This window comes from Artibeus jamaicensis, unplaced genomic scaffold (genome assembly GCF_021234435.1).
Source record: "Artibeus jamaicensis isolate MK-2021 breed Jamaican fruit bat unplaced genomic scaffold, CSHL_Jam_final contig_497, whole genome shotgun sequence".
Classification (NCBI taxonomy): domain Eukaryota; kingdom Metazoa; phylum Chordata; class Mammalia; order Chiroptera; family Phyllostomidae; genus Artibeus; species Artibeus jamaicensis.
Window position 1 is genome coordinate 5,640,724 of NW_026521863.1, and position 27,651 is coordinate 5,668,374.

The 27,651-nt window shown below is 44.0% G+C and overlaps 1 protein-coding gene across 1 annotated transcript; it reads left to right on the top strand.

Moving 5' to 3' along the window:
• Positions 1-6,155: 6,155 nt before the first annotated feature.
• On the top strand, positions 6,156-25,984 carry RSPH3 (radial spoke head 3). The gene is made up of 9 exons (XM_053668701.1): positions 6,156-6,203; positions 6,454-6,770; positions 10,257-10,344; positions 17,770-17,911; positions 19,413-19,558; positions 20,976-21,179; positions 22,931-23,093; positions 24,850-24,936; positions 25,564-25,984. The coding sequence occupies exons 1-9, from the start codon at positions 6,156-6,158 to the stop codon at positions 25,836-25,838; spliced, it is 1,470 nt and encodes a 489-aa protein (XP_053524676.1). The 3' UTR covers positions 25,839-25,984.
• The last annotated feature ends 1,667 nt before the right edge of the window (positions 25,985-27,651 follow it).

The window sequence follows — 27,651 nt, forward strand, 5'->3', positions numbered from 1 at the left end:
GCTTCCAGATGGTTCCAGCTCACAGCTACCCAGTCGTCCCCTGTTTGAGCCTAAAGCCGTTGAGTTATCCCCAAGCCTCATGGAGCAAAGACAAACCATCCTTGCTGCTTCCTCTTCCAACATTCCTGATCCACAGAACCCTGGAGCCTAAGGAAATGGTTATTGTTTCAGCCACTTATTTCTGGGGGAACTAGTCACACAGAAATAATAACTAGAAATGTTAGGATTCTTCGTCTTTTCTTTGTCTGTGTCTTTAAGAATATGTTTCTTACTGAAGTGAGTGAGTCACTAACTTCTTAGATCAAGAGGAAATGATAACTAGTTTATATGAGATTCTGAGATTTCCTTCAAGGAACAGAGCAATAGATCGGCTACGTTTCTAAACATCAGCATCCTGTGTACTGGTACAAAATGAAGTATGCCATAGGTAACATGGTGGGGAGGAAGATGAAGTGAAGCTTAAGGACTGATGGTTTTCTAGTCTTGCCCAACTAAAAGCAACACAAATAAGGCAAGCCACAGAGTCATAAAGATGGGGAAAATACGTAACACCCCCACAGATGAAAATGATCAACACCTTGAACCCTTCAGCTCTCGCTTTGAGAAAGGGGGAGCGTGGGTTCTTCTGGGCAGCGCATCTCAACCAGGTAAATAGTTAGGCCAATATTAACAGATGCTGGAATGAAATTGGTTTTAAGTGCTCATCAAACATGACATATCTTCTGAAACGTGGGGTAAAGTATGTGGTGCGAGACATCCATCTTCTGGGAAACGGCATTGGCCTCAGGAGGAATAGCCCAAGGATCCAGGCCAATGGAATACCCGCATTTCGGTCCGAAGTAAACAGGTTGGCCTTATAAATCCTGGGGGGTCATAAATTCCTCGTTACTGAGTTTTTAACGTTGACTGCTCTCTTGGGTAACAGAAGCCTTTTTTTAACAAGGGACAGGGTGGTCTTGCAAATCTGCCTTGAAAGATGACTGACTTGGTTCAGTGTGAAGTTGTTTCCAGCTTCCCCCCCTCACCCCCGGAATCTCTATTCAGTATTTAATTATCTTCTGACCTTGGGTGTTGCAGAAAAGCCTAAAGCCATTGGGCTTTTATTCTTGAAGGGTAATTTGCTTCATTTTGTCTTGATGCACATAAGATCTGTTTCCTATATCCTTGTAATATAAAAATATTGCCATTAGTTTTTCTTGGGATATGGTGAATGCCTTGGGTCTGTGTTTTCAAGTACTTTTTCAACTCAGGAAACACTTGTTATATTGAGTCTTTAGTTGGCGTTTCCTGTGGGAATGTGGGTCCCACGTTCAATGTTGTCCCCTCTCCTGTGTGTCTATCATCTTCCATGCTGGGTCCATGCTGTTAACCCTTTCCTGCAGATTCTGGGGGCATTTCTTCAGATGGTTCTCCAAATCATGGATTCAACATTCAACAACGTTCTCTAGACTGTGGATTTGAGTTCTGCTATTGCATCTTTAACTCCTTTGAATCCTTTATTTCTTGATACTCTCTGCCTCCTATTCTGATGCAGACACATCGAACTCTAAATTCCTCAAAGTGCTAGGCAACCCCTCACCTCTCGGGCTTCACACACGTCATTCTTTTCCCCCCTGAACACATTTCCCCCTCGCTTCATCTGGCAACCCCCCACAATTTCAGGTGACTTGCGCTTCAGCACCCTTCTGCACAGGAAGCTCGCCCTCAGCCCGGTATGGTAATGCTGTGCATTACCACCCAGTATGGGAGCTGTGCATCCACCCCGTGCCCTTTCTCACCCTATCACCACACACACCACACTGGCTGTCGTACCAGCCCCTGTCTGGCTACCCCATTCGCCTCCTGAGGGCAAGAACCATGGCGACTCTATCTGTCATTATATTCTCAGCCTGGTCCAATTCTTGACACTTCAAAAGCATATTTGCCTATAACGTCACTCCCTTTCAGTCACATCTAATTGTCTCTTTTACTCTCAAGAATCCTCCTCCTCGTGGCTTTCTGCTCTTATTCCTGGTGCAGGATTGTGCTTTTAGGGACACCGGTTTCACTCCTTGAGATCAGTCTTCCTCTGTTCAGATGCTCGCTCTCTTCCTCCTGTTTGACAGCATATTTTCACAGATTTCACGTTTCTCCTCCCCCTCCCCCTCATCCTCCAAAGAGAGAAATGAACCCAGACCTGGTATCTGCCAGCAAACACAACATCATAGTTTCTCCTGGCCTCACTCTTCATCTGCCTGGCTGCATTTTAAATCTCCTCAAGCTAAAGCACAGGCTGCTATCCACACTCCTGTCCCCTCCCCGGGTCTGCATCTTCTAGACAGGTGAGGGGCTTCCCACTTCAGTCAATACCATTTTAAAACTGGAGGCTCCGACCCTTTCCTTTCAAACAAATCTCAGGATCAAAGACATCTTTGAATAATTTTGGAAAGAATCCTTGAACACACTTTAGAAGCCCTCGTTATGTCCTATATATTATACTTGTTTCTTATCAAAGAAACCTGAATGTTTCAGGACACTCACAGTTGAGACATATACACAATAAAGCGCAATCCCACCAGCACCACAACGTTTTCAAACTGCACATTAGCTGCATGGAGAGGAGGGAGCCGACCCCCTTGCTTCGAGGAGAGCGAATCATCTCTACTTTCCGGACGGTTCCCTGTTGGCCGGCAGGGGGCGCAGTGCACGTGTCTTGTCTCCCGGATTCCAACACAATCTCAGGGCTGGGAAGAGATTCCATCCATTCAGTGCAAGAAAGTTTATTTAAAAACTTGCTTCTGCTTCTTGCTAAGGGAATTCAGGGCAGGAGAATTTATTTTCAGATAAGACCTCAGAGATAACTAACATCACTCGTGACTGATTAACACAGATGCAGAAAAAATCAGTAATGGGGCTATTTAAGGGTTTGTTTGTTGTAAAAAGCAATTAATGCATTTGTTAGGGTTTAAAAGAAGTTAACTTATATTTAACTTATATGTAACTGTCAAGTGCACCTCAGAATATGGTGATATACATTCCTGAAGAGGTATATGAAAATAGGTTTATTTTTTTTTATTTTTTGACTTGGAATACCTCTTTCCAGCCCCTTCTTGCCTGTAAGGTCTCTTTTGAGAAATCCGCTGACAATCTGATGGGGACTCCTTTGTAGGTGACTGTCCCCTTAGCTCTTGCTGCTTCTAGGATTCTCTCCTTCATTTTAATCTTGGCTAATGTAATTACGATGTGCCTTGGTGTGTTCCTTCTTGGGTCCAACTTCTTTGGTACTCTCTGAGCTTCCTGGATTTCCTGGAAGTCTATTTCCTTTGCCAGATTGGGGAAATTCTCCTTTATTATTTGTTCAAATAAGTTTTCCACTGGTGGCTGTTCCTTTCCCCCTTCTGGTACCCCTATAATTCGGATGTTGGAGCGTTTAAAGATGTCCTGGAGGTTCCTAAGACTCTCCTCATTTCTTTGAATTCTTGCTTCTTGACTCTTTTCTGTTTGGCCATTATTTGCTTTCTTCTGGTCCACTCCATTGATTTGAGTCCCAGTTTCCTTTTCATTGCTATTGGTGTCCTGTGCAATTCCATTCATTTCAATTAGTTTCGCCTTCATATATTTGTCTAATTTGTCGGTATAATCAACCAGTTCTGTGAGGATCCTGATCACCAATTTTTTAAACTGTGCGTTTGTGAGTTTTGCTATTTCTTCATCACTTAGATTTATTTCTGGGGCTCTGAGATCCTCCTGCGCCATTCTTGGTCTGTTCGGGCTGTTTAAGTGTGAGAAGTGGCGGCTTGGACTCCCAGGTCGCTGGGTTGTGAGGCTGTATGTGGGGGCGTGGCCAGAGCGGGGAAATGGCGACCCCCTCTGCCGCTTCTCACAGCTAGGTGCGGAGGAGCAGTGCCTTAGGTGGTTTACCTGGGCCGGGCCACTCAGAGTCGCTGGGTTATGACGCTGTATGTGGAGGTGGGGTCAGAGCAGGGAAATGGCGGCGCCCTCCACTGCCGCTTGCCGTGGGGACCTGCTGGCCCGGTCCAACCGCCCACTCCCTCGCCTGTCCACCCTCGCACAAATGCGTGACCTCAGTCAACACACAGCCCCGGGCCCGGCTGTCTCCCCCGAGGTCACTCGCCTGGTTGCTCGCTGGGTCGCTCACCAGGTCTGACCCTGCGCCTGGATTCCGCGGACCCGAGTGTGTCTGGCCGAGTCCTCCCGTGCAATCCCGCTCCGCCAGCCGCTGGTTTCGCCCCTTACCGGTCAGGCTGAAGAATTTGTTGTTAACAGACTTCCGAAAAGTTCATTCTGGTCTGGTGTGTTTTTTTGTTATAATTTTTTTTTCTAATTGGTGGGGGGAAGACGGCACTAAAAATAGGTTTAGAATTAACATATGTTCCAGATCAGATGCCTTTTAAAAGAATACCATGTGAAATGTTTTAAATGAAGATTTGTAAAACAAATTTACACTTATGGTTTTACGGTAAATTTTCATTTTTTTAATCTCTGATTTCTTTACGAAGAAAATAATAATGGAATACTGTTTATTTCTTTTTAAATAAAGACATGCAGACCCAAAGATATTAGCCAACACATTGGAGGGTTTTTTTTTTATTTGAAGGTTAGTAATAAACTATGATGGCTTTTATAAATTCCAATTAGTATTTTCCTCGCCAAAGTCACGGTGATTTTATAGCACTTATTTCTCCAGCACTGGCTTCTCATCTTCTCAACCTACAGGATGATGTCATGTGGATGCCCTACAACGTTCACAATATTGGAATGTTGCCTATTGTGCGGAGGAGGCAAGTTGGAGCCAGAGAGTAAAGACCTCAAAGCTAAAAAGAAAGTTGGGGGCTGCTCATACTGGTGTCATGCAAATTGTGATTCCAGTGGTGCCTGAAGCCCGCTGTCCCCACAACACTGTCATTCCTGAAGTCACATGAACTACCCTGATAAATGTCAAAACATTCTCTTCTTGCCAAACAAGTTCAGATGGGTTTCTACCATTTATAACCGAGAGTTTTCACCAGTACAACTGTTCAATACAATAGCTATACAGCTCTAGAGTCATGCATAATTTTTATAAAATTGTTGTAAATCTTGTATGTACATAACACAATTTTCTAAACACTGCTACTTCTTTTGATATTTATAAATAACTAGGTAATACTGGTGAAGCAGCACCTATTATGTGCTATTTTATTGATAAAATTACAAAAATGTTGTCTTTGTCAATAAAGCAAAGAATCATTTAAATTTTGCTTGAGGTCACACAGCTCACACGTGCAAACCTGTAGTTAACTCCAGTCCCTGACCCCAAATCCAGAGCTCTGAACTCCCAACCCTGGTCTGGCTGACTCCTAGCCTCGGGCTCCAGGCGTCCCTTTACCCCTGTGTACGCTTGGCAAACACTCCGGCTCCTGAAAGGAAATCTTTCTACAATGTAAATAACTACCTTCTAGTTGCTTTACTTGTGCTGCAATTATTTTACTTACTAAACGCTAACAAAGAATCAGTGACACCTTGTGGCAGAAACTCGTAAATTCATGTGCTACTAGGACCACCCATGTTCAGCTGAAAGGCTGCTCCAAAGTCTGTATGCAGTTCACGAAGTAGTGGAGACAAAAGCAAGACTCCTGATAAGAATAATCTATGATTATAAATTCTACTCCTTATAATCAGATCTTTCAGGAAAACCTATACTTCACTTATACGAACGACAATAGGAAAACCAAAGTCTCTGCCCACGCGTTTTGGTACAGACCCACCCCATGATTTACAATTCTTCAGAGCCTAGGGCTTTAAACGATTGAAATATAGGGGCCTAACCGAAAGACAACGAAGCGCCCACTCCAATCCCAATATTTTGTCTGTGATGCTGCCAGTGTCGCTCTGGGGACAGCAACAGGGCAGTAAACAGAAAAGAAAGGAGGGAGGTGCAGGCCAGGCTGCGGAGCGCGGCGGCAGCCCGCCCTGGGTCGGGAGAGGTGACGGTGCTGGGAGACACCAGGGAAGCCCTCGCAGGGCCCCGGCACTCAACAGAGCTGGGAGCCTGGGTGCCACACGTGAGCGATCGATCGTACGTCAGCCGCCTGGGGCAGCGACGCAGCATCAAGGCAGCGGGGAAAACAACCGCGGAGATCCCCTAAGGAGCGGAATCAAGTGCACCTTGGGGAATGGCGCCAGCACCAGCCCCCGAAAGCCACGTTCAAAAGTGTAACTGGGTATTGCCGCTTTGCTCCCCAAAGACACAGTAGGGGCTTCCACGCCCCCTTCCTGGTCAGAAAACTGCAAACGCGCAGGCGCTTCGCGAGGAGAAGCGGGTGGGCGGGGCAAGGGTCGGAAGTGCGCATGCCCCGGGGCCTTTTCTGGTAACCGGCCTCTCCGAACTGTCTGGAGGTCCCGCCCCCAGGCGGAACTCGGTGTTGCTGGGCAACCGGTGGCGGCACCGTGGACCGGCCGTGTGCTCTCTAGAGCGAGCCCTGGGTAGCTCCCACTTCTAAATCCGGCAAATTCCCGTCACGCCGGCTTCCTCTCTTGCTGCCAATCCTCGCGCCCCGGAATCCCTGCCCTTGGCACAAAGGAAACCTCTCCGGCTGCCACGACGACTTAGCGCCTACCAGGGTCGAAGCCGAGTTCCATAGAAAGCTAAGTGCTTCGACCGCAGACGTGGCCTCCATATTGACCGACCGCGCCTCTCGGACCATGAGCACCTACACCTACACCTTCACCAGCCGGCCCCGGGTCCTGCCCTGCCAGCGCCGCCGTTACCGGGACAGCCTGGTGCAGCCGTGAGTGAGCCACCAGCCCCTGTGTGTCTCCATCCTGTCCCCCATCCTGGCCCCTTCGCCCTCGTGAAACCTGCCGAGGTTGCTTTCTCTTCCCTACACGCTGCCGAAATAAAATTTCTTCCCTAAAGAACTCTTGTGGTGTGAAGGAATGAAGGCAGAAGGGGCCCGGGGTGGCCTCCTGTAGTTAACGTTTAGGGATAATGAATTGCTGACTTAACTTCTCTAAGTGTGAGTCAGCTAATGTTTATCGTAGGCCAGCTGTGTCAAGCACCTTACTAGGGTCATTTACATACATTTTATTAATGAGTTTGCAGGGCTGTGAATTTGGTTTTATAACTCCCTTATGCAAATAAGGAAACAGGCACAAAAAGTGTCACGCACAATAATCACATGTGCGTGGTTATTATGCCACGCACGTGTGATTATTGGGAGCCACGCCAGTCTTTGGTTAAGAATCAGGCAATCCACCACCTCTTTGGGGTGCTGGACCCCAAAATGTGTTTTTACATTAATGAGTATTTGCAAATATTCATGCTTAGAAAGGACCATCATCCTTACGGTTCTCTTGAAGTTCTTTCCATAAACCTCAAATTTTGGACTCGGCAGAACTTCCCAAGAATGAAGGCTCCATGGAAGCAGGAACCTTCTGTTTTGTCCAACTAGGACCATGCCTGTGACTTAGGAAGCACTCCGTGCAAATTGCTAAATTAATGTTTGAACGTCAGGAATGTGACTCTGGATGCTTATTTCAAAAACTGACTCCAAATTTATAATTACTTTATTCTGACAGACATTTTTATTAAGAAATGCCTATCACTTTTAAGAAAAAAACAACATTTAAACTTGGAGGGGGATTATTTATAAGGATTCTATTTCAAAAAGCAGTGTTTTCAAAAACACTTTCTGGCGCCCTTAAGTATTTACTTATAAATCATTACCGTTAAATCTGAGCAACAGATGAAATAAGAATCAGTGGTGGTTCATTAGGAACCTTTTTAAAAAAAATATAGAGAGTCAGTTAAGTTGCAGGACCTTGCTTATGTTGAACTAATCCATTGATGCAAGCCATTGGAAGGAGTATGGTATAAGTGTATTTGTTTTTTAGTTTAAAATTATCTTTATTGGTGATTTTCAGTTTACAAAGGCAATATATGCTTGTTGGAACAAATGAAAACTACAAAGTAAAATGCAATGTTAATTATCTTCTGCCCACCTTTATTCCCACTTCCCTATTGTAATCAAATTTAACAATCTTGTATTATTATTCTACAACTCCTTACTTGTACACAGATATATATGAGCATACGTATATTTAGACAGAAGGTTTAGTTCTGAAGTAGAATCAGACCACACATACTAATCTGCAGTTGGCCTTTTCCTCTTTTTTACAAGCTCTAATTTCTTTTTTCCCCTACTGTTATATATACCTACACAGTCATAGTTAATTCTGTAGAAGTACGTGTGTCATTTTGGATTGCCTACGATTCATGCTAGGGTGAGTTCTTAGCACCCCATCACTTTTCCTTGTACACCTGCACTTCCTCTCCTGCCCTCAAGGTAAATTATGTCAGTGGCTTTGTATGAGTGCTTCTGTACTTCTCTCCGCTGTCCCAGTTTAAGTACAAGTGTATGAATATACACATGCACATACACACATACAAGGGCTTTTGCTACTTCATAGCGATGATAACGTATTATACACAATTCTCAGCACCTTCCTTTCCACTTAATTCTTTGTGGAAATTCCTCCAACTATTTTTAATAGCATCATAGCCCCTTGTTAAGAATTTCCTACTCTTGACTGATACTCAGTTTGCTTCAACTTTTTGCCACAAAGAATGAGGTTTAAATAAACAACTTTATGCACTAACCTCTTTATTTTTATAGGCCAGATTCCCAGGGTAGAAATGTTAGATCATGTATATTTTTAATATAAACAAATGGAACAATATGCCCTTTCTCCAGGAATATTTGAACATACCCTTTTCCCCACATCTTCACCAGCAATAGGTGTTATGGATTTTTCTCTTTTTGGCTTTTGATAGTATAAAAACTAAACCAGAATTTTTCCTCATTATTACTTAATTGACACTGAAAGGCTTTAATCAAGTAAGAGCAATGTTTGGATTTTTCCATTCTAACATCACTGGCTACAACGAATAGAACAGATTGAGGGAGAAATTTTGTTCCAGACAGTTAAGAGACTTTTGCAATAGTCTAGTTAAAAGATAGTGGGGGCAGTGAGCACTGGATAGATGTGAGAAAGAGTCGGGGTAGAATTCACAGGACTTGCTGGGTGTAGGGAGTGGGGGAACAGAAAGCATTCTGTTGACTCCCGGGCTTCTAAATTAAGCCAAGTGCTTGGCCAGTGGAACCAATTAATGATATGAGGGACACTAAAGGAGTAACAGCTTGGAATGGGAGAATGTACACTTTAAGGTTGCCTTTGAGACGCCTTGGTAAGATGTTATCAGACGTATCAGTGGGAGAGTTCTGAGCTAAACATAAAGTTGGGAGTTTTAGGAACATGGATCGTGAGCAAAGCCTTGAGAATGGATGAGGGCAATGAAGGGCAAGAGAAGCCTGGGCCCCGAGGAAGTCCTCCAGTACAGGCTGGAGCCATCAGACAGACACAGGCTGAGGACGCACAAGCAGGGCAGTGAGAAAAACACAGTGTATCACAGAGTCTGAGAAAGGAGAGCGCTCCTGCAAGGGAGGGGCCGGCTGGTCTGAACGCTGCCCAAAGGCCCCGTGAGATGAGCATCAGCATGCCTGGGTTTTACGGGATTTGAAGTCAGGCTGCCCAATCACGGCTTCAACATGTGATAAGTGAGCAACCTCCTACCCCTTTTAAAATTGTTTCTGATAGAACATTATTATTGGAATAGATGGACATTTGGTTTTGTCACCATAAGTAGAATATCATTTAAAGAACTTTGAATGCAAATATCAACTGTATTTTTCACTATTGATCATTATGCCCCCAAATTAGAGCTTTATTAATATTTAAAATAATGTAATTGAAAAGATCTCTGAAGTTTAAGAACAATGAGAAATTTAACTTGCTTTATTTCAGTAAGCCTGATACTATTAATGTAACTTTGCAGTCCCTGAATCATACTTTCATCAGTTCTTTAGGGCAACTCCTTTTCGGTTTTTAAGGTTAAGTAGCCTAATGTCTGACAGCCTCAGTCAAGCTGTGCCCCTTACCAGCAGATTCCTTTCTGAGTTTACTTCCTCCTTCGACAAATGAGAATTACAATGTACTAAATTGCATTTATTGCAAGCAATAAATACAATAACATATGGGAAGGATCTGGCACATAATAAGTATTCCATAAGTGGCAGCCATTTCTCTCCTTATATTTTGGTCTGTGCTGAAACAAAAATCTGTTTCCTTAAAGTATTTTCATCTCAATCAAGTCTTTTTCGAAATGAGTTGACTCCACAGAGACCAGCGGTCATGTAGAATTTGCCCTTTGACAGAGCCGAACAGCCCATGCCCTACGCGAACATCATGTACGACAGGAGGGTGATCCGGGGCAACACCTACGCCGCCTACCAGGAGCCGCCCGTGAGTAGAACTTGAATAGAGCTTTTCACTCCATGAGGCGAAGGACCAGTTTGTCTGTCTGTTTCTTTTAATTTCTGATCTGTTGCACACTAAACATTTATAAAAATTTTTAAATGGATTACTAGAAAAATGAATAGTCCTATAACTATTAAATTGAATTTCTAATTTAAAAGTTTCCCCCAAAGAAATCTCTAGGCCCAGATAGTTTCACTGAAGGATTTACCAAACCCGTGAAGAAAGAATTTGCACCAATTCTGCACAATCCCTTCCAGAAAGTGAAAGAGGAGGGAATACCTGCCGACTTACTCTGTGAGGCCAGCATCGCCCTGGTACCCAAGCCAGTGATACCGATAATAAGACTGGAGGCAGGCAGCTGCCTGCGGTGCACATACAAAGTCCTCCACGAAGTGGTAGCAAATAGAGTCCAGCAGTGTTTAAGTAGAGCTACATCCCATGACCGAGCAGTATTTACTCCAGGAATGCAGAGGTGCTCTGGCATGTGTGAATCAATGTGATCCACCGTCTCGACAGGTTGGTCATTGGTGCAGAGCAAGTATTTAACATTTCAGCACTCATTCATGATAAGCACGACAAATTGAGAGTCAAGGGGAATTTCCTCAATTTGATGAAGAGCTTCCATAAAATACATACAGCCAACTCCATAATTGGTGGTGGAAAAGATTAATGCTTTCCTTCTTAGACTGGGAAAAGGCAAGGATGTCTGTCCTCACCACTCTTAGTCAGCGTGGTGCTAAGTTCTAGCCAGTGCTACATCCAGATCAGAAAGAAAGAAGTAAAACCACCCCTAACTGCAGGTGACAGGACCGTCTGCATAGAACAATCCCATTGACTCTCCAGAAAGACCAAACACTGATGATTGGGTTGAACAGCATCACAGGATACAAGATTGGCACACAAAGACCAGTCATATTTCTGTATACCAAAAAGGAACATGTAGAAAACAAAACTTGAAACACTATCATTTACAGCCCCTTTAAAAACCTGGAACACCTAGGTATAAATTGAAACATGCACAGGACCTGTAAGATAAAAACCGCAAAACACTGATGAAGGAAATTTAAAACAACCTGAAGAAATGGGAAGACATATACCATGTGCAGGGATTGAACACCTCACCATCGTAAAGATGTTAATTCTCCCCAAGTTGATCTATCAGTATAACACAGCTTCTGTCAAAATTCCAGCAAGAGTTATGTAGCTTATTTTGCCCTGACCAGATGGCTCAGTTGGTTGAGCGTCGTCCCACAAAGTGAAAGGTCGGGGGTTCAGTTCCTGGTCAGGGCATGTGCCTGGGTCATGGGCCCAGTCCCCAGTTGGGGCACATGCAAGAGTAACCGATCAATGTTTCTTTCATATGTTGGTGTTTCTCTCCTCTTTCTCTCTCCTTCCCCCTCACTCTAAAAATAAATAAATACAATCTTTTTTAAAAAGACAAGCTTACTCTAAAATTTATATGGAAAGACAAAGGAACTAAAATAGTTATACCATTTTGGGAAAAAAATAAAGTGAGAAGAATTACTCTACCCTATGTTAAGACTTACCAAATACAATATTAGTAATTGCATCAAAAAAAGCCATATTGGGGACTTCCGCCAAGATGGAGGCGTAGGTGGAAATACTTTGCGTCCTTGCACAATTAAATCTAAAAATAACAAAGTTTTAACAACAATAAATGCAACCGAACCACAGAAAATCAACAATACGGAGTCCGAAAACAATGAAATGCTCAGCTAAACCGGTGAGAGGGGAGAAGCCAGCAGCAGAGCACGTTGGGCAAAAAAGATCCCCCGACCCGGTGGTGCACAGGCAGCCAAGGGCGCGGATCCCAGGTACGAGGTAGCTAGGGGTGGACCCAGGGAAGAGGCGTGGCTGCCTGTCTGTGGTTGGTCGCACATTTGTGTGCAGATAAACCAGTGAAGAGGTGAGCATTGAGACAGATTGTGCAGGCCCTGGCGGCACAGGGCGGTGGGCTCGCACATTTGCACTCAGATAAATGGGGGGGTGGGGGGGTGAGTGGTGAGGTGGACTGGGCGAGCAGAGAGGACTGCCATTGCTCCCTCTCTGACCCCACCCCCACATACAACGTCACAAACAGCAACCTGGGTGGCCCCGCCCTGGTAAACAACTAAGGTTCCACTCCTCATAAGTAATAGGCACAAACAGATCAAAACATGGCTCAAGAACAACTCAGAGCCCCAGAGCCGATAAATCTAAGCGATGAAGAAATAGCCAAACTTTCAGATGCACAGTTCAAAACACTGGTGATCAGGATGCTCACAGAACTGGTTGCTTTTAGTCACAAATTAGAGGAACAAATGAAGGCTAAACTAATTGAAATGAATGGAAATGCACAGGAAACCAATAGTAATAGAAAGGAAACTGGGATTCAAATCAAGGGAGTGGACCAGAAGAAAGGAAAAAATGACCAAACAGAAAAGGATGAAGAAACAAGAATTCAAAAAAATGAGCAGAGGCTTAGGAACCTCCAGGACATCTTAAAATGCACCAACATCCAAATTATAGGGGCACCAGAAGGGGAAGAGGAACAGTCACGAGTGGAAACCTTATTTGAACAAATAATAAAAGAGAACTTCCCCATTCTGACAAAGGAAATAGACTTCCAGGAAATCCAGGAAGCTCAGAGAGTCCCAAAGAAGTTGGACCCAAGAAGGAACACACCAAGGCACATCATCATTACATTAGCCAAGATTAAAATGAAGGAGAGCATCTTAGAAGCAGCAAGAGATAAGGGGACAGTCACCTACAAAGGAGTCCCCATCAGACTGTCAGTGGATTTCGCAAAGGAGACCTTACAGGCAAGAAGGGGGCTGGAAAGATGTATTCCAAATCATGAAAACCAAAGACCTATAACCAAGATTTCTCTATTTAGCAAAGTTTTCATTTAGAATGGAAGGACAGATAAAGTGCTTCTCAGATAAGATCAAATTCAAGGAGTTCATCATCACCAAGCCCTTATTATATGAAATGTTAAAGGGACTTACCTAAGAAAAAGAAGATAAAAAAGATGAACAGTGAAAGGACAGCAAACTCACAGTTATTAACAACCACACATAAAACAAAAGCAAATTAAGAGGACAGCTAGATCAAGAGTGAACCATAGAAATGAAGATCACATTGTTAATATTTAGAAACAGAAACAATTACCATATTCCAGGGTATTATTTTGCATATGGATATCATTACTGGTTTCCAGAGGTACATTTTTAACACAAAAGCATAAATAAAAATGAAAAACACTCATATAGGTATTGAATTAGTAATACCCATGTATAATGCACGTCCTATTTCCCCCTCAAAAATGTGGGCTAAAAAGCGTGCATCATACACAGCAAAATCTAGTGTATGTACTTTGGAAAAAGCTACCATTGGGAAAAGCAGATGAAGGGTACACAGGGCTCCACTTCTTTTGCAACCTGCGGTGAATTTTTTTGAAATGAAACTTTTAAACAAATATTTTTTTTAATTTTTTTATTGATTATGCTGTTACAGTTGTTCTATTCCCACCCTTCATTCCCCTCCACCCTACCCCCCATCCCCACCATTACCCCCCCTTTAGTTTATGTCCATGTGTCTCAAGTTCTTTAGATTCTATATTTCCCATGCTATTCTTCCCCCCCATCTATTTTCTATCTACTGTCTATGCTACTTATTTTCTGTACCTTCTCCTTCCTTCTCCTCCTCCCACTCCCCTGTTGCTAACCCTCCATGAGATCTTCATTTCTATATTTCCACTCCTGATCTAGCTGTCCTTTTAGTTTGCTTTTGTTTTAGATGTGGTTGTTAATAACTGTGATTTTGCTGTCCTTTCACTGTTCATGTTTCTTTAACTTCTTTTTCTTAGATAAGTCCCTTTAACATTTCATATAATAAGGGCTTGGTGATGATGAACTCCTTGAATTTGATCTTATCTGAGAAGCACCTTATCTGTCCTTCCATTCTAAATGAAAGTTTTGCTGGATAGAGCAATCTTGGTTGTAGGTCTTTGGATTTCATGACTTGGAATACATCTTTCCAGCCCCTTCTTACCTGTAAGTTCTCCTTTGAGAAATCCGCTGACAGTCTGATGGGGACTCCTTTGTAGGTGACTGTCCCCTTAGCTCTTGCTGCTTCTAGGATTCTCTCCTTCATTTTAATTTTGGCTAATGTAATGATGATGTGCCTTGGTGTGTTTCTTCTTGGGTCCAACTTCTTTGGGACTCTCTGAGCTTCCTGGATTTCCTGGAAGTCTATTTCCTTTGCCAGATTGGGGAAATTCTCCTTTATTATTTGTTCAAATAAGTTTTCCACTGGTGGCTGTGCCTTTCCCCCTTCTGGTACCCCTATAATTCGGATGTTGGAGCGTTTAAAGATGTCCTGGAGGTTCCTAAGACTCTCCTCATTTCTTTGAATTCTTGCTTCTTGACTCTTTTCTGTTTGGCCATTATTTGCTTTCTTCTAGTCCACTCCATTGAACTGAGTCCCAGTTTCCTTTTCACTGCTATTGGTTTCCTGTGCAATTCCATTCATTTCAATTAGTTTCGCCTTCATGTATTTTTCTAATTTGTGGCTATGATCAACCAGTTCTGTGAGGATCCTGATCACCAGTGTTTTAAACTGTGCGTCTGAGAGTTTTGCTATTTCTTCATTGCTTAGATTTATAGGCTCTGGGGCTTTGAGATCTTCTTGAGCCATTTTTGGTCTGTTCGCACCCTTTAAGTGTGAGGAGCGGAGTCTTGGACTCCCAGGTCGCTGGGTTGTGAGGCTGTATGTGGGGGCGTGGTCAGAGCGGAGAAATGGCGGGCCCCCCTCTGCTGTTTCTTACAGCTGGGTGAGGAGCAGCGCCTTTGGTGGTTCACCTGGGCCGGGCCACTCAGAGTCGCTGGGTTATGACGCTGTATGTGGAGGTGGGGTCAGAGCGGGGAAATGGCGGCGCCCTCCCTGCCGCTTGCTGCGGAGACGGCTGGGTCCCGGTCCAATCGCCCACTCCCTCGCTTTTCTATCCGCGCACAAATGCGCGACCACAGTCAACACGCAGCCCTGCTCCCCTGCTGTCTCCCCCGCAGTCGCTCGCTTGGTCGCTTGCTCGGTCGCTCACTAGGTCCAACCCTGCGCCTGGATTGCGCGCGCCTGAGTCCGTCTGACCGAGTTTTCCGATGCAACCCGGCTTCACCAGCCGCTGGTTTCGCCCCTTACCGGTCAGGCTGAAGAATTTGTTGTTAACGGACTTCCGAAAAGTTCAATTTTCCATGTTCTGGCTGTGTTTTCTGTTGCTAATATTTAGTTGTCTCTAAACTTGGTTGTGTGAGAAGGCACGGCACATCTACCTATGCCTCCATCTTGGCAGAAGTCTAAACAAATATTTTAACTAGACCCTGTAACAGCTGAATTGGGCATTGTGTTTTGAAAAAGAACGTGTTGCATTTATTTTACCCCAAGTCTCTGAAGAGCTTACGTTTACACAGTCACACTCTGCTTAACAAGGATGTGTTCTGAGCGAAGTGCCATTAGGCGAGTCTGTAGTTGTGTGAACGCCACAGAGCCCACGCACATACATCGGACGGTGCAGCCGGCACACCTGGCTCGGCCAGTGCGGCCTGTTGCTTCTGGGCTAGAAGCCCGTACAGCATGTCGCTCTAGAAAACGACATGAAACTGATGCCATCAAGAGATGCGGTGTGTTTACGAGGCATGAGGGCTGATTGATGCCGGCATACTGCGGCAAAGCCTGTTTTTATAAGTAGAAAGAGTGCACACTACAATACTGATAAAAAGTGAAGTGTGGTCAATACATAAACCAGAACCGTAGTAACCATTTGTTACTCTTGTCATGTATTATGGCAGCACATCATTGTACGTGCTGTGCTTTTACACAGCTGGCAGTGCAGCAGGCTCGTCTGCTCCGGCATCACCACTAACCATGGTAACGCGCCACAGTGTTGCAGTGGCCACAGTGTCACTGGGCAATAAGACTCTTTCAGCAACTTTGTAATCGTGTGGGACCTCCATGGTATATGCAGTCCATCGTCAACCAAAACATTGTTGTAGCACATGTAATTCTGTTCTATTAAGAAAAGGGAAAGAAACCAAGCATGATATTTATAATAGTGTAGAATGTGTACCCCCAAAAGCCTTCAATAAATGATCCCATAACAGTATCAGTAATTAGGAAAATGGAATTGCAGGTGACGGGGAAGGGGCAATGTCATTATTTTGTAAGGAGAACATGGTAACTGCGGGGGAGAACTGCTGTGTGTCAGGCGTCAGGGCTGTCACGCCACCATTTGATCGGTTCCGTACAACCAGAACCCTTGGTAGGTGGTGTCGGTACTCCCACGGTGCAGGGGAGAAAACTGACTCCCTGAAAACTTAAGTCACCAGTCCAAGTGTGGCCAGCCCTGGTGCCTAGCGAGCTGAAACGTGGGCGTGTGTGCCCCAGAACCCATGCTCAGCTCTCCACTGCGTGACGCAACGTGGGGAGTTCATGCAGCTGCGTGACATCAGAGAAACGCTGTGAAACACGTGTGTCACCGCAGGTTCCGATGCACTTAAATGGCAGCAGCCATCATATTACGGATGTGTGATGATAGGTTTTGACAGAAAACTTTAGTGTTACTTACATTGTCATTTCAGGTAAAATTCCTTAGAAGTCTAATTATAGATATTAAAAAGATTTTTTGTGAAAAGCACTTTCATATTTTCCCAGTGCTTTTTTATTCGCTTTGAGATAAGACAGATTTAACTAGAGAATGATTTCAAAATGAGATGCAAATACAAAATCAGGGACCTCGAAGTAGTACGGAACTACTGGGAATAATGATAACTATCTTTTAGTTACTGTTTTGAGGGCTTGGATGGAAGGAAAAGAGTGAGTAATATCATAAGAAATCTGTGTGGTGCCAGGTAGCACTAGACTTATCAGGGGGCCACCGCATGAATTATGTAATTGTCTAACCACCACGATGTACACCTGAGAACTAGTAACAATAACTTTGAATGCCAGCTGTAATTGAAAAACTAAATCAGCTTAATGCTTTTTAATGTCTGAGCTAAATATTAAAATTTATTCTGCCCAAATGAGTGTATCAGTATGCTAGGTTACTAGGCATGAGAGGAAATCACGGTAAAAAAATATATATATACTTGAATAAGGAAAAACAATTTATTGCATAAGATTCTGCACCCATTGATACCACGTAACAGTGGTACTTTGAAGCTACATTTATGCGTGGTCAGACACCTTTCTAATTATCTGACACAGTTCTAGTAAAATTTTCATCACCCACTGATCAGGAAGCCATGAATGACGGGTGCTTTTATGCTGTCCCAGAATCACTTTTGCAATGGTGGCTCTATGTGCCTTGAGAAATATTTTCTAAACTTTAGATGCCTTTTCTGTCACTCTTAGCGTGGGCAGATCAGTGATTTAGATATGCAGAAACATCATCGGACTCAGAGGAGGGCTCTTGCCAAAAAACGAGCCCAAGAACAGCTCAGGCCGTGGACGCCAGAACCCGTGGAAGGCAGGAAGCACGTGGACGTGCAGACAGGTCTGTGGACGTGCCATCGGCATCCGGCTTCTCGGTTTGCTCATTTTCTAAGTCGGTTCTTTTCCCTTTGGCCCTGATGTTCGTTGTGTATCTGTTATGCTACCCAGTACTCTCCCAATCACTTGGTAGAAGTCAATTCGTTAGAAGAATACACAGATTGTGTATTGTTATTATATTGGGTACACATGGCAATGCAAAATGGGTGGTTTTTTAAAGAATTTCATGACCAGATTAATTCTCTCTTAGCTCCTTTTACATATTTATCTTCAAACTGGGATTATTTCTCACTTTGTTTTTATAGCTTAACATGAACCACTGCTGGACTCACAGGAGGGGAGAGAAGTGCAGTTCAGTTTTGACATTTTATTTGCCCCTGGAGAGGACTAACCCCTTTCAGGTCCAAGCCCTCCCCGTCCCTCACCATGGCCTCTTGTTTTGCTCTCCTTCCCCTCACGCTCTCCCCAGGCCCGCAAGGGCTCTCCTAGGCTGGCGCAGGCTTTTCCTACTCGTCACCTGTACGGTCTGGGGCTGGGCTGTGTCAATGACAGAATCTTGATAATCGGAGAACACTCAGTGTTTTTCATGGAGCTCCTTGCAGCTGGCCGAGGGGGTGAGCGAATTCATCAGAGTGTTTTCTGGGTAGTAAGGAAAAGTATGGTAAAAGAAAACCATTCCACAGTTCTCCCCCTCACCAAGTCTAGAATGAGTATGTCTGCGATTAGCCAGTATAGTTGTAATTCTGTAGAGATAAATTTTAATATTGATTTACAGCATCAGAATGTTAAGTGCTACAATAGTAGCCACCTTTTGCTGAGTATTTCCTACATCTCAGAGACTGTGCCAGGTCCTTTACTCATGTATCTCCTTTATTATTAAAAGACTGCATGTGAGAGACAGTTACAATCCCTTTTACAAAGAAACTGAGGCCCAAAGAGGCTGTCGTTTGGTTAGGCCCCGTGTCCAACACCTGACTCCAGATCCCCTGTTCTTTGCCTGAGACCACTCAGCCCTTGCCTCGTACAAATTTTTCCTGAGGTGAAATTGGTTTTCATGTGTATATTTATAATCTACAGGCTAGAGGAAACATCAATTAATGTAGAAACGTGGGGCAGGATTTTTTTATATATCCAGGAATTTTCAAATCTTTATGTGTTTACTATCTTAGGACTCAATTATATAGATGGATTATTAACTTTCCATCCTCTATTATACTTTACATTTTACCTACACATACATGTAAGGTTTTAGTTTCATTTCCAAACGTAGAGCTCAGTGCTTTCTCAACATTCGGTAAATATTCTAGTCTGACCAGCTCTGTGGTCTTCCAAACGTACACAGTGCTCAGTAGAGCACATGAATCAAAATCCCCGCCTCCGAGGGCTTTCTAAGACCTATTCTCTGATCCATTTAGTTCTATTTTGAAGGAGCTAAAATTTTAGATACAGGTATATGCTTGAAAGAGACCAGAATTTCAAACTCAGTGTATATGATATGCTCTTAGAATTATACCTCGAAGAAATTGCTGACCGCGTAATAGAAGTTGATATGGAATGCCAAACAGATGCATTTTTGGACAGACCACCAACACCACTTTTTGTTCCCGCCAAAACCGGCAGAGACGTGGCCACGGAAATACTGGAAGGAGAGGTACGGTACGTTATTTGCACTTCCCTGTGTCTTCATCCTAAATAGGTACAGCCAGGTTTAGGTGAATGCTTAACAGGAGTACAAACCACTGCACAGTCAGAAAGAGTGTAGTCGCTGAGGTTTTTTTTAAAGTTTGGTTCCGTTTATTGTAGTGTCAAGTAGATTTACAACTGTTACACTTATTATAATTATGTAGATAGAAGGCCAAAATTTAACAGGATATTTTTCTCCAATAAAACTAAGTTTTCATTATCTTGAAGGTAAGATGTTAAAGTTACACAAGGTTCCCATGTTCTGATTGCCCCTTTGCTGATCAGAAATAAAAATCATTAAGCCCTGGCTGGTGTAGCTCAGTGGATTGAGTGCAGGCCTGCGAACCAGAGTATTGCGGTTCGATTCCCAGTCAGGGCACATGCCTGGGTTGCAGGCCAGTTCCCAGCAGGGGACCCATGGGAGGCAACCGTACATTGATATTCTCTGCCTATCTCCTTCCCTTCCCCTGTAAAGATAAATAAATAAAATCTTTTTTAAAAATCATTAGCAAAGTTTTTTTTTATTTTTATGTGTCTGCATACTTGCCTAAATAGACTATAAGTAGGTTTGTACCAAATAAAGAAAAATAATATTTCTGGTATAAAAGATTTTACTATCAGTTGCCTATAGATTATAGGTTATCTGCATAACCTTTATGAAGATAACCTATGTTAAGAAGTTCTGAAAATCATTACATTTTCACACTAATGTGGGAGGCATTGATTGGCCAGTTTAGGAGACATGAGAAGAGAAAGCACTGCTTTATGTGTGTGATGTGATGATTTAAATGAGGTTTAAGATCTGAAGGAATTTGAACAAACTGCCACTGAAATTTGGAAAATAAGTCTTCATAAGCCACATAGAAAAGTATATTTGCTTCTAAATCCTAGAGATGAATCACCATAATATCCGTTACTCTTGTTCCTTTGTTTTTCAACTGTTATCAAAAAGCAATCAGTAAGAATTAGGTAAAAAAGGCAGGGAATAAGAAAGACAAGGATGTTTCTCCTGGGTTTCAGAGTTTGATCTTACAATGGCCGAGTATCAGGGTTCATTGTGAGGACCGCTTAGATCTTTGCTGTAACCCTGACTCAGTCATTTTGCCTGTGAGCAGGGCGCCCTCCTGTGGTCCTCACAGGCTGTTCTGAGGGTTGGGAACCCTGGTAAGTGAAGCACAAGCACAGCGTCTGGCACACAGGACACACTCCGTGTAAAGCACCCGGTTGTCACTATCGCTCTGGGTAGTTTTTCATTGAACACTTGGTGTATGATTAAAATTTGATGCATGGATGTGGGCAAAGAGGGGGGAAATAGGGGACATCTGTAATCATGTTTACAATTTAAATTTTTTTTATTGAAATTTGCTTTGTTTTGTGCATTTAAGCTCTTCGACTTTGATCTTGAAGTTAGGCCGATGTTAGAAGTTCTGATAGGAAAGACCATTGAGCAGTCTCTTCTGGAAGTGATGGAAGAGGAGGAGCTGGCCAACCTGCGGGTCAGCCAGAACGTGTATGAAGAGTTACGCAACGTCGAACTTGCTGAAGTGCAGAGACTCGAAGAGCAAGAGAGGCGGCACCGACAGGAAAAAGTAGAGTTTCGTCTTTCCCTCTTAGTCTTTGGCCCTGTAACAGTGTTGCTCAGAATCACATGTGGTATTTCACAGAGCCCAAGATCTTTAGAAACATGTTAGAAGGCACCTGTGGTGTTTGTTCGTGTCTCTCCCACTCTGTATGTCAGAGAACCTTCCCGAGCTGAATTGCATTCTTTAAATTCCAGCATACATAAAGGTACCTAAGTAGAGTTCCCCCAAATTCCAAGTAGAATAATGTAAATTATTTATGTCCCAGATGAAAGGCACTCTTAAATATCAGGAGCCCTAGTGAAAGAAATATATCAACTTGCCATCAGTCAGTGGCAGAAAAGGTGGAAGGGAAGCATGAGTGCACCCGAGACAGGTGGGGGGTGAGAAGCGGAGGATCTGCATAGAGTTCGGGGCCTTTTCTCCCGAAAGCGGCCAGACTTCTCTCTGTGCCTTTCGGCATACACCACAGCCACGTGGGTCCTTACAGGATATTTCTTTAGATTATAGGTGTTTAGAACCTTTAATAAAGAAAGTTTTGGAATCCAGTTTTTTTCATCCTTGCCCAAGGACACGTTGATTGATTTTAAAGAAAGAGGAGAGAGGTAACATTGATGTGAGAGACCAGCATCCGTCGGTTGCCTCTCACATGTGCCCTGGCTGGGGATTGAACTTGGTGCGTGGGACGACGCTCCAACCAACTGAGCCACCTGGCCAGGGCTGGAATCCAGTTTTTAAAATACGCCACCAACCTCCAGTCAGGAAACACCAGGCTCGGCAGCCTTTCCGGGCGTTGCTGGGTCAGGCGGCGTGGCCCCGAACTTTGCGCTGAAAGAATGTATTGCACAGGCCTGGGTGCCCGAGCCAGTTCAGATGACCTCGCAGGCAGTCCCACTTACCCCACAGAAAGGCTGGTTGTTGGGGTATCCCACTCCGCATCTGATCAAATGGACTTTCAGTTTCCCTCCATATTCACAATTAATGAACGATTAATTGCGTAGAGAGCATGTAGCTTATAATAAAAGTTGCGCAAATGCAAAACTTTTTACGAATGTAAAATGAACACCAACAACATTAGCTTTGTTGAAATAATCAGTGAAACCTATCAATGAATACTTATTTTTTTAGTTCATTTGCTATTAGGCAATATGAAAAAATGAAGACTATAAATCATCTAGATTTATATTTGCTTAACCTTTGAAAATGGATGGAGTTAGAAAACATGTTAATACTCCCACTTGCACATTGGCATAGAGAAAGAGACCACTAGCTTTGTGGATATGGTCTCTAAGAAGCAACAACAATAGGAAAAGGTTTTATAATTTTTGGAACTTTGTGACTTCAAAAATTCATGACAAATGAGACAATTCACTGGCCCAAGTTCTTTACTAAAGATGTCTAAGCAACTATATAATTTTCATACTGGCAGTACTTTATGATACTACTGCATAAAAATTTATATAACCTAATCCTTTGATGTTACCCGTGCAATCAAACAAGCATATCTTAAAATTGCTTTATTTGAAAACGGATCAGGAGATGAATTTTACCGTAAGCTCCCTCTCTTTTCTGAGTTCAGTGCCTACTAGCTGTTGAAATTCATCAACAACTCTGGAAAATATGAACCTTTCATAGGCAGACACCTTGCTGTCCATTTTTTGGACGGAACTCTGAGTCCAGCTTCCTCCACGCACTAGCGTCAGGACACGGGGCAGACGGGACCCCGCAGTCGGCGCCCATGACGGGTTTTCTCCGGGCAGGAGCGCCGGAAGCAGCAGCAGTGGGAGGTGGTGCAGAAGCACAAGCAGACAGCGGAGAAGATCGCCGCCCGCGCCTTCGCCCAGCGCTACCTGTCCGACCTGCTGCCCTCGGTCTTCGGCAGCCTCCGGGACGGCGGCTACTTTTTCGATCCCATCGAAAGAGGTTTGTGGGGGGTTTATGAGATTCACTCTTATACCAAGCACCACCTAACGGTTCAAATTTATCTCCTGCTCACTTTTATTTTGCACTGGACTCTTCCTACCTCTGAAGCAAAGTAACAAGCCAGTTATAGTTGTTCTAAGTCAGTGCTGTTGCTAACAAGTGTGTTAGAAAGCCCTTGATTGTAGAATGCGAGTTTGTCTTTACTCAGAAGCAACACTAGATCGTAGAAAAAGTGCGGACTTGAGGTCAAACCTTTGGGTTCGGGACCCAGCTTTGTCATGAAACAGCTTTATGGCCTTCATTTTCTTACTGTGAAATGAGGATTATTTGGAGTTAAGCGTCGTAATATATTTGAAACTTTTGTGGAAAGCATATTTCCGTGTAAGCTGTTACTCACTTTTTCTCAGCTGATTTTCTATTCTCATCAAAAACCTTGGGGGGCAGCAACTGAAGTTGTTTACTTATTGTCAGGTGTTTGCACCTTCCCCGGTGCTGTTCTGGGTGTCGGAGACAGAAAAGCAGACCGGTTTCTGCCCTTCCAGAACCCAAACCCGCGTCCCTCAGAGCTGTCTCTGCAGCCAGATGAAGGGCCAGTGTCCATATTCTCACCACCACCCTCCTTCCCGGCCCGGCGGCACCGAGCCCATAGTGCGGTGCACACAGGTCCTATTTCAGAGGTCTCACGGTGTTTGGGGGCAGGCGTCAGTGACACTCCTTTTCGTTGATTACACAGTTCCGATACGCAGAGGTCAGATTGCACACATGTTATTAGTTCACACTGATATGATGCTTTCTACCTCATGAGTATTTTTCATACATGACAACACATGACCTTCCCAGGAGCCCTGTCGGGGTGGACAGGGGAGATTAAGTCCCATTTTTCAGAGGTAGAAGCTGAAGCTCAGGAAGGGAAATGCCTTGCTCCCGCCCACTGGGGCGGGTCCACGCACAGGCCCAGATGTCCGGCCCTCCCCCCCCTCCCCACTGCTGCCTCACCACCCTCCTGCCCTCCTGCCCACCTGCTGGCAGAGGCCTGAGGCCTTGCTTTCCCTCGTGTATTTGGAAGCTTCTGGACAGATGTATGCCTAGCTTAAAAGTATTTGTATTAGGGAAGACACAACTCTGTCACACTGTTGTCGCCCCACTGAAAGATGAAAAGGGTAAATGCCCACCCCCCAAAAAGCTACTTTTGAACATTAACATGTGTATTGTAGTGGACCATGGTTTTAAAAGGCTTACATAGTAGCAGAGAAGATTCCCATTTCCGTTTGAACAGAAGTACCGCTGTGGAAACCCCTAGTTTCTAGATGGCCTTCTCAGATGGCCGTCTTCTCAGACGCCCCCGACCCGCGTCCTCCGCGTCCCAGGCTGCTGCTGTTAGGCCCCAGGCTCCAGGTGGGGGACATGCTCCAGGCGTCACTGGGTCCCAGACTGGCACTGCGTGGGGAGGCACTGCTGCTCCCAGGCCCCGCCCCGCCGGACCCACCTCTCGTGCAGCTGTACAGGGGGCTCCGACTGCGGCTCTGCTCCGGCCTCCTCGCAGACTTGGAAATACTGTTTCTACTGCACTGGAAGGGGAACGGACCAGAACGTAGAGAGAGGGTGTGGCAAAGTGATGCTGTGTGAGGCTATTTGACACTTTGTGTTAGGAAAACAAGGTTGACATTGTAACATTAGGGGGGAAAGCACAGATTCTTCCTACCTATAGACTCATGAGAACTACTTTGAATGATTAAAAGTAACTTTTTTGTCATAGATGTTGAGCTAGGATTCCTTCCATGGCTAATGAAAGAAGTTGACAAAACTGTGGAACACAGCATTGTGGGAAGGACAGTGCTTGACAGTAAGTTATTTTATTTAAAAGTCATCTCTAAAATTTTTCAGTAGTAAGAATAAATAGAAGATGTTGATTTTACAGTCTTAGTTCTTAATTTTTTTTTATAATTGTGAAGCTTTCTTTTTAAAGATTTTATTTATTTATCTTTAGAGGGGGAGGGAAGGAGAGAGGGAGAGAAATAACAATGTATGGTTGCCTCTCGTGCATCCCCTCCCGGGACCTGGCCTGCCACCCAGGCATGTGCCCTGACTGGGAATCGAACCATGGTTGTTTGGTTTACAGGCCCGCACTCAATCCACTTAGCTTACACCAGCCAGGGCTTAATTTTTCAATATATCAATTATATTAACTAATGTGCAAATTTTTACCCTCAATATTATTTTTGGTTTTTCTAGACTTGGTCAGAATTAATATCTTTTGTCATTACTCTATAAATATCTTGTTAAAACAGGTGTTGAGTATAACTGACATGCGATTCATTAGTGACTCAGAAGGTGAGCTCATGACTTTAAATGAAAGGCTATGATATAGGGAAGGGATGAGGTCTGGTGAATGTTTTATCCTCACCTGTTAGCGTTATTAACTGCTAAAATACAAAAAACCACAGGGACTTGCATACGTGTGCTCTTTCAGTGTTGATCCGCGAAGTCGTCGAGAGGAGACTGACTATGTACGATCGTAAGGGCAACAAGCATCAGTCTCTGAAACCCGAGAGCAGGCCCAGTGGTCCTGCAGCAAGGAGAAACCCACCGATGGGCCATGAGTTCCAGGACCAGAGGCCCCTTCCAAGCCCAGACTTTGTGCGGAGAACAGAGAGAGTGTCGTCCCAGGAAAGGATGCTTAGGGAAGAAGACAACGAACCTGTGGAACTGAGGAACTCCTCCCGAGGGGAAGCCTGGGAGGCGTGAGGCCCGCCCAGAGCCCGTCAGCACTGCAAGCGATCAGGTCAGGCCGAGCTGCTGCGGATGGGGGGGGCGGGGCCTCGGGCTGCACCAATCAGGTTGCGTTGCATCAGCGTGGTTTTTGTCTAATGGGCCAGGCCAGTAGAGAAATAATGTTGAAATAATAAAACCTAATAATAAGTGAAGCTTAAATACTTCATTTATTTAATAGTGAAATATCTTTAAAGTTGCAACTCTCATGAGAATTGTGTTTAATTATAAGCTTCCCATTGTCGCTATATATAACAAATATATTTTTTCTTAATCTTTCTAATTTGTGGGTTAGTGGTTTTTAGTGAACATGTTATTTAACACTAGGCGTTAGTGCTGTCAGCCATTGGGCTTCTCTTCTGTCCAGAAGACTGCGTAGCTCACGCTAGCAAAGAATGCCTCGTTGCTGGGTGACCGAAAGCTGTAGCCTGCCCTCTTTTAAGGACCAAGAAATACACCGTATTGGTATAAAACTAACAGATAGTTACCCCTTCCATCTCTAATGTTCAAAGAAGGCACATGGGCTTCTGTCACTCAGTAATATTCTGTCATCTATTTTTTTTTCCATTTCCGCTACTAAAAAATTTGAGGCAATGCCAGTAAAGTTAAAACCCCTGCTCACCCTGTGCAAGTCCACTCCCATCCTCCAGGACAGCCGCTGTCGTTAATCAGGTGTGTGCCTTTGGGCCTTTTTGAAGATGTTTACATATTTAAACACCTAGAAATATATGGGTTGAATTTTCTTTGCATAAACATAAATGTATTGTTTGTATCGTTCACTTCATAGTCTATACCTTGGACCTTTCGACTTTGATGCATATAAATGTCTTTTTAAATATGGTGAGATGTTACCCACTATGTCTACATTGTAGTACAGGGAATTCACATTTGACTGCTTAATCTGAACTTGTTTAGAGAATTTGCCTGCGCCATTGAGAAGTCAGGTATTTCATCTCTGAAGTCCGGTTACTCTGAAGCGGTCACTGGAGTCTTCGGAGGCTTTGGGTGCGTACGGCCTGCTGCCCTCAGAGTATTTGAAGATACATGAGCTGTAGTGATCGGAAATAACCTGCAGTTATTAACACATTTACCTCAATTTCTTTTTAGGTGCCCAAAATGTACCCTTGTGTCAACAATGGAGAAAGAATGTCTTTCTCCTGTTGGAAAAAGGACTTGTACTGCATGACCGTGTAGCATTATAGGGTTCTCCAACTGTTTTCCGTATGTCCCTCTGTCATTCACACCTCATGACACCCCTTCTCAAGTGCATTTGACAGTGTCTTAATTCGCACCCTCACTCCCTAGTTCCGTCAGCCAGCGAACACTGATGAGAGCCTGCTGGGTGTCGGGCTCCACGCGGGGTGGGGGGGGGGGGTGGTGCTGCAGGCACAGCTCGGCAGTGGAGCCCCATGCGATGGGGTGCCGGCGAAAAACGCAACAGCTTGGGGATTCGGAGTGATTTGCCTTCGCTGCTGAGCCTACTAAGTAACAGGATGAAGGTTGGACCCGAGATCTGCTTGCTTCTAATCTAGTGCGCTTCCCTCTAAACAACCCTGAGCCCTCGTGAGGTGGGTTCAAAGAATAACTCCAAGGAAATTATTGCATTAATAGCATTTTAAATATTGGAATCGTACCTGTTATCCATAGCTGGGCTAGTTCCGTCTTGCTAAACAGTCTTCGTGGTCATTCTAAAATTTATAAGATTAATTTTGGCAAGAACACCAAAGTTTTTTTTTTAATTAGGGTTGTTGCTGATATTATTATTATAGATTTTTTATTACCTACAATT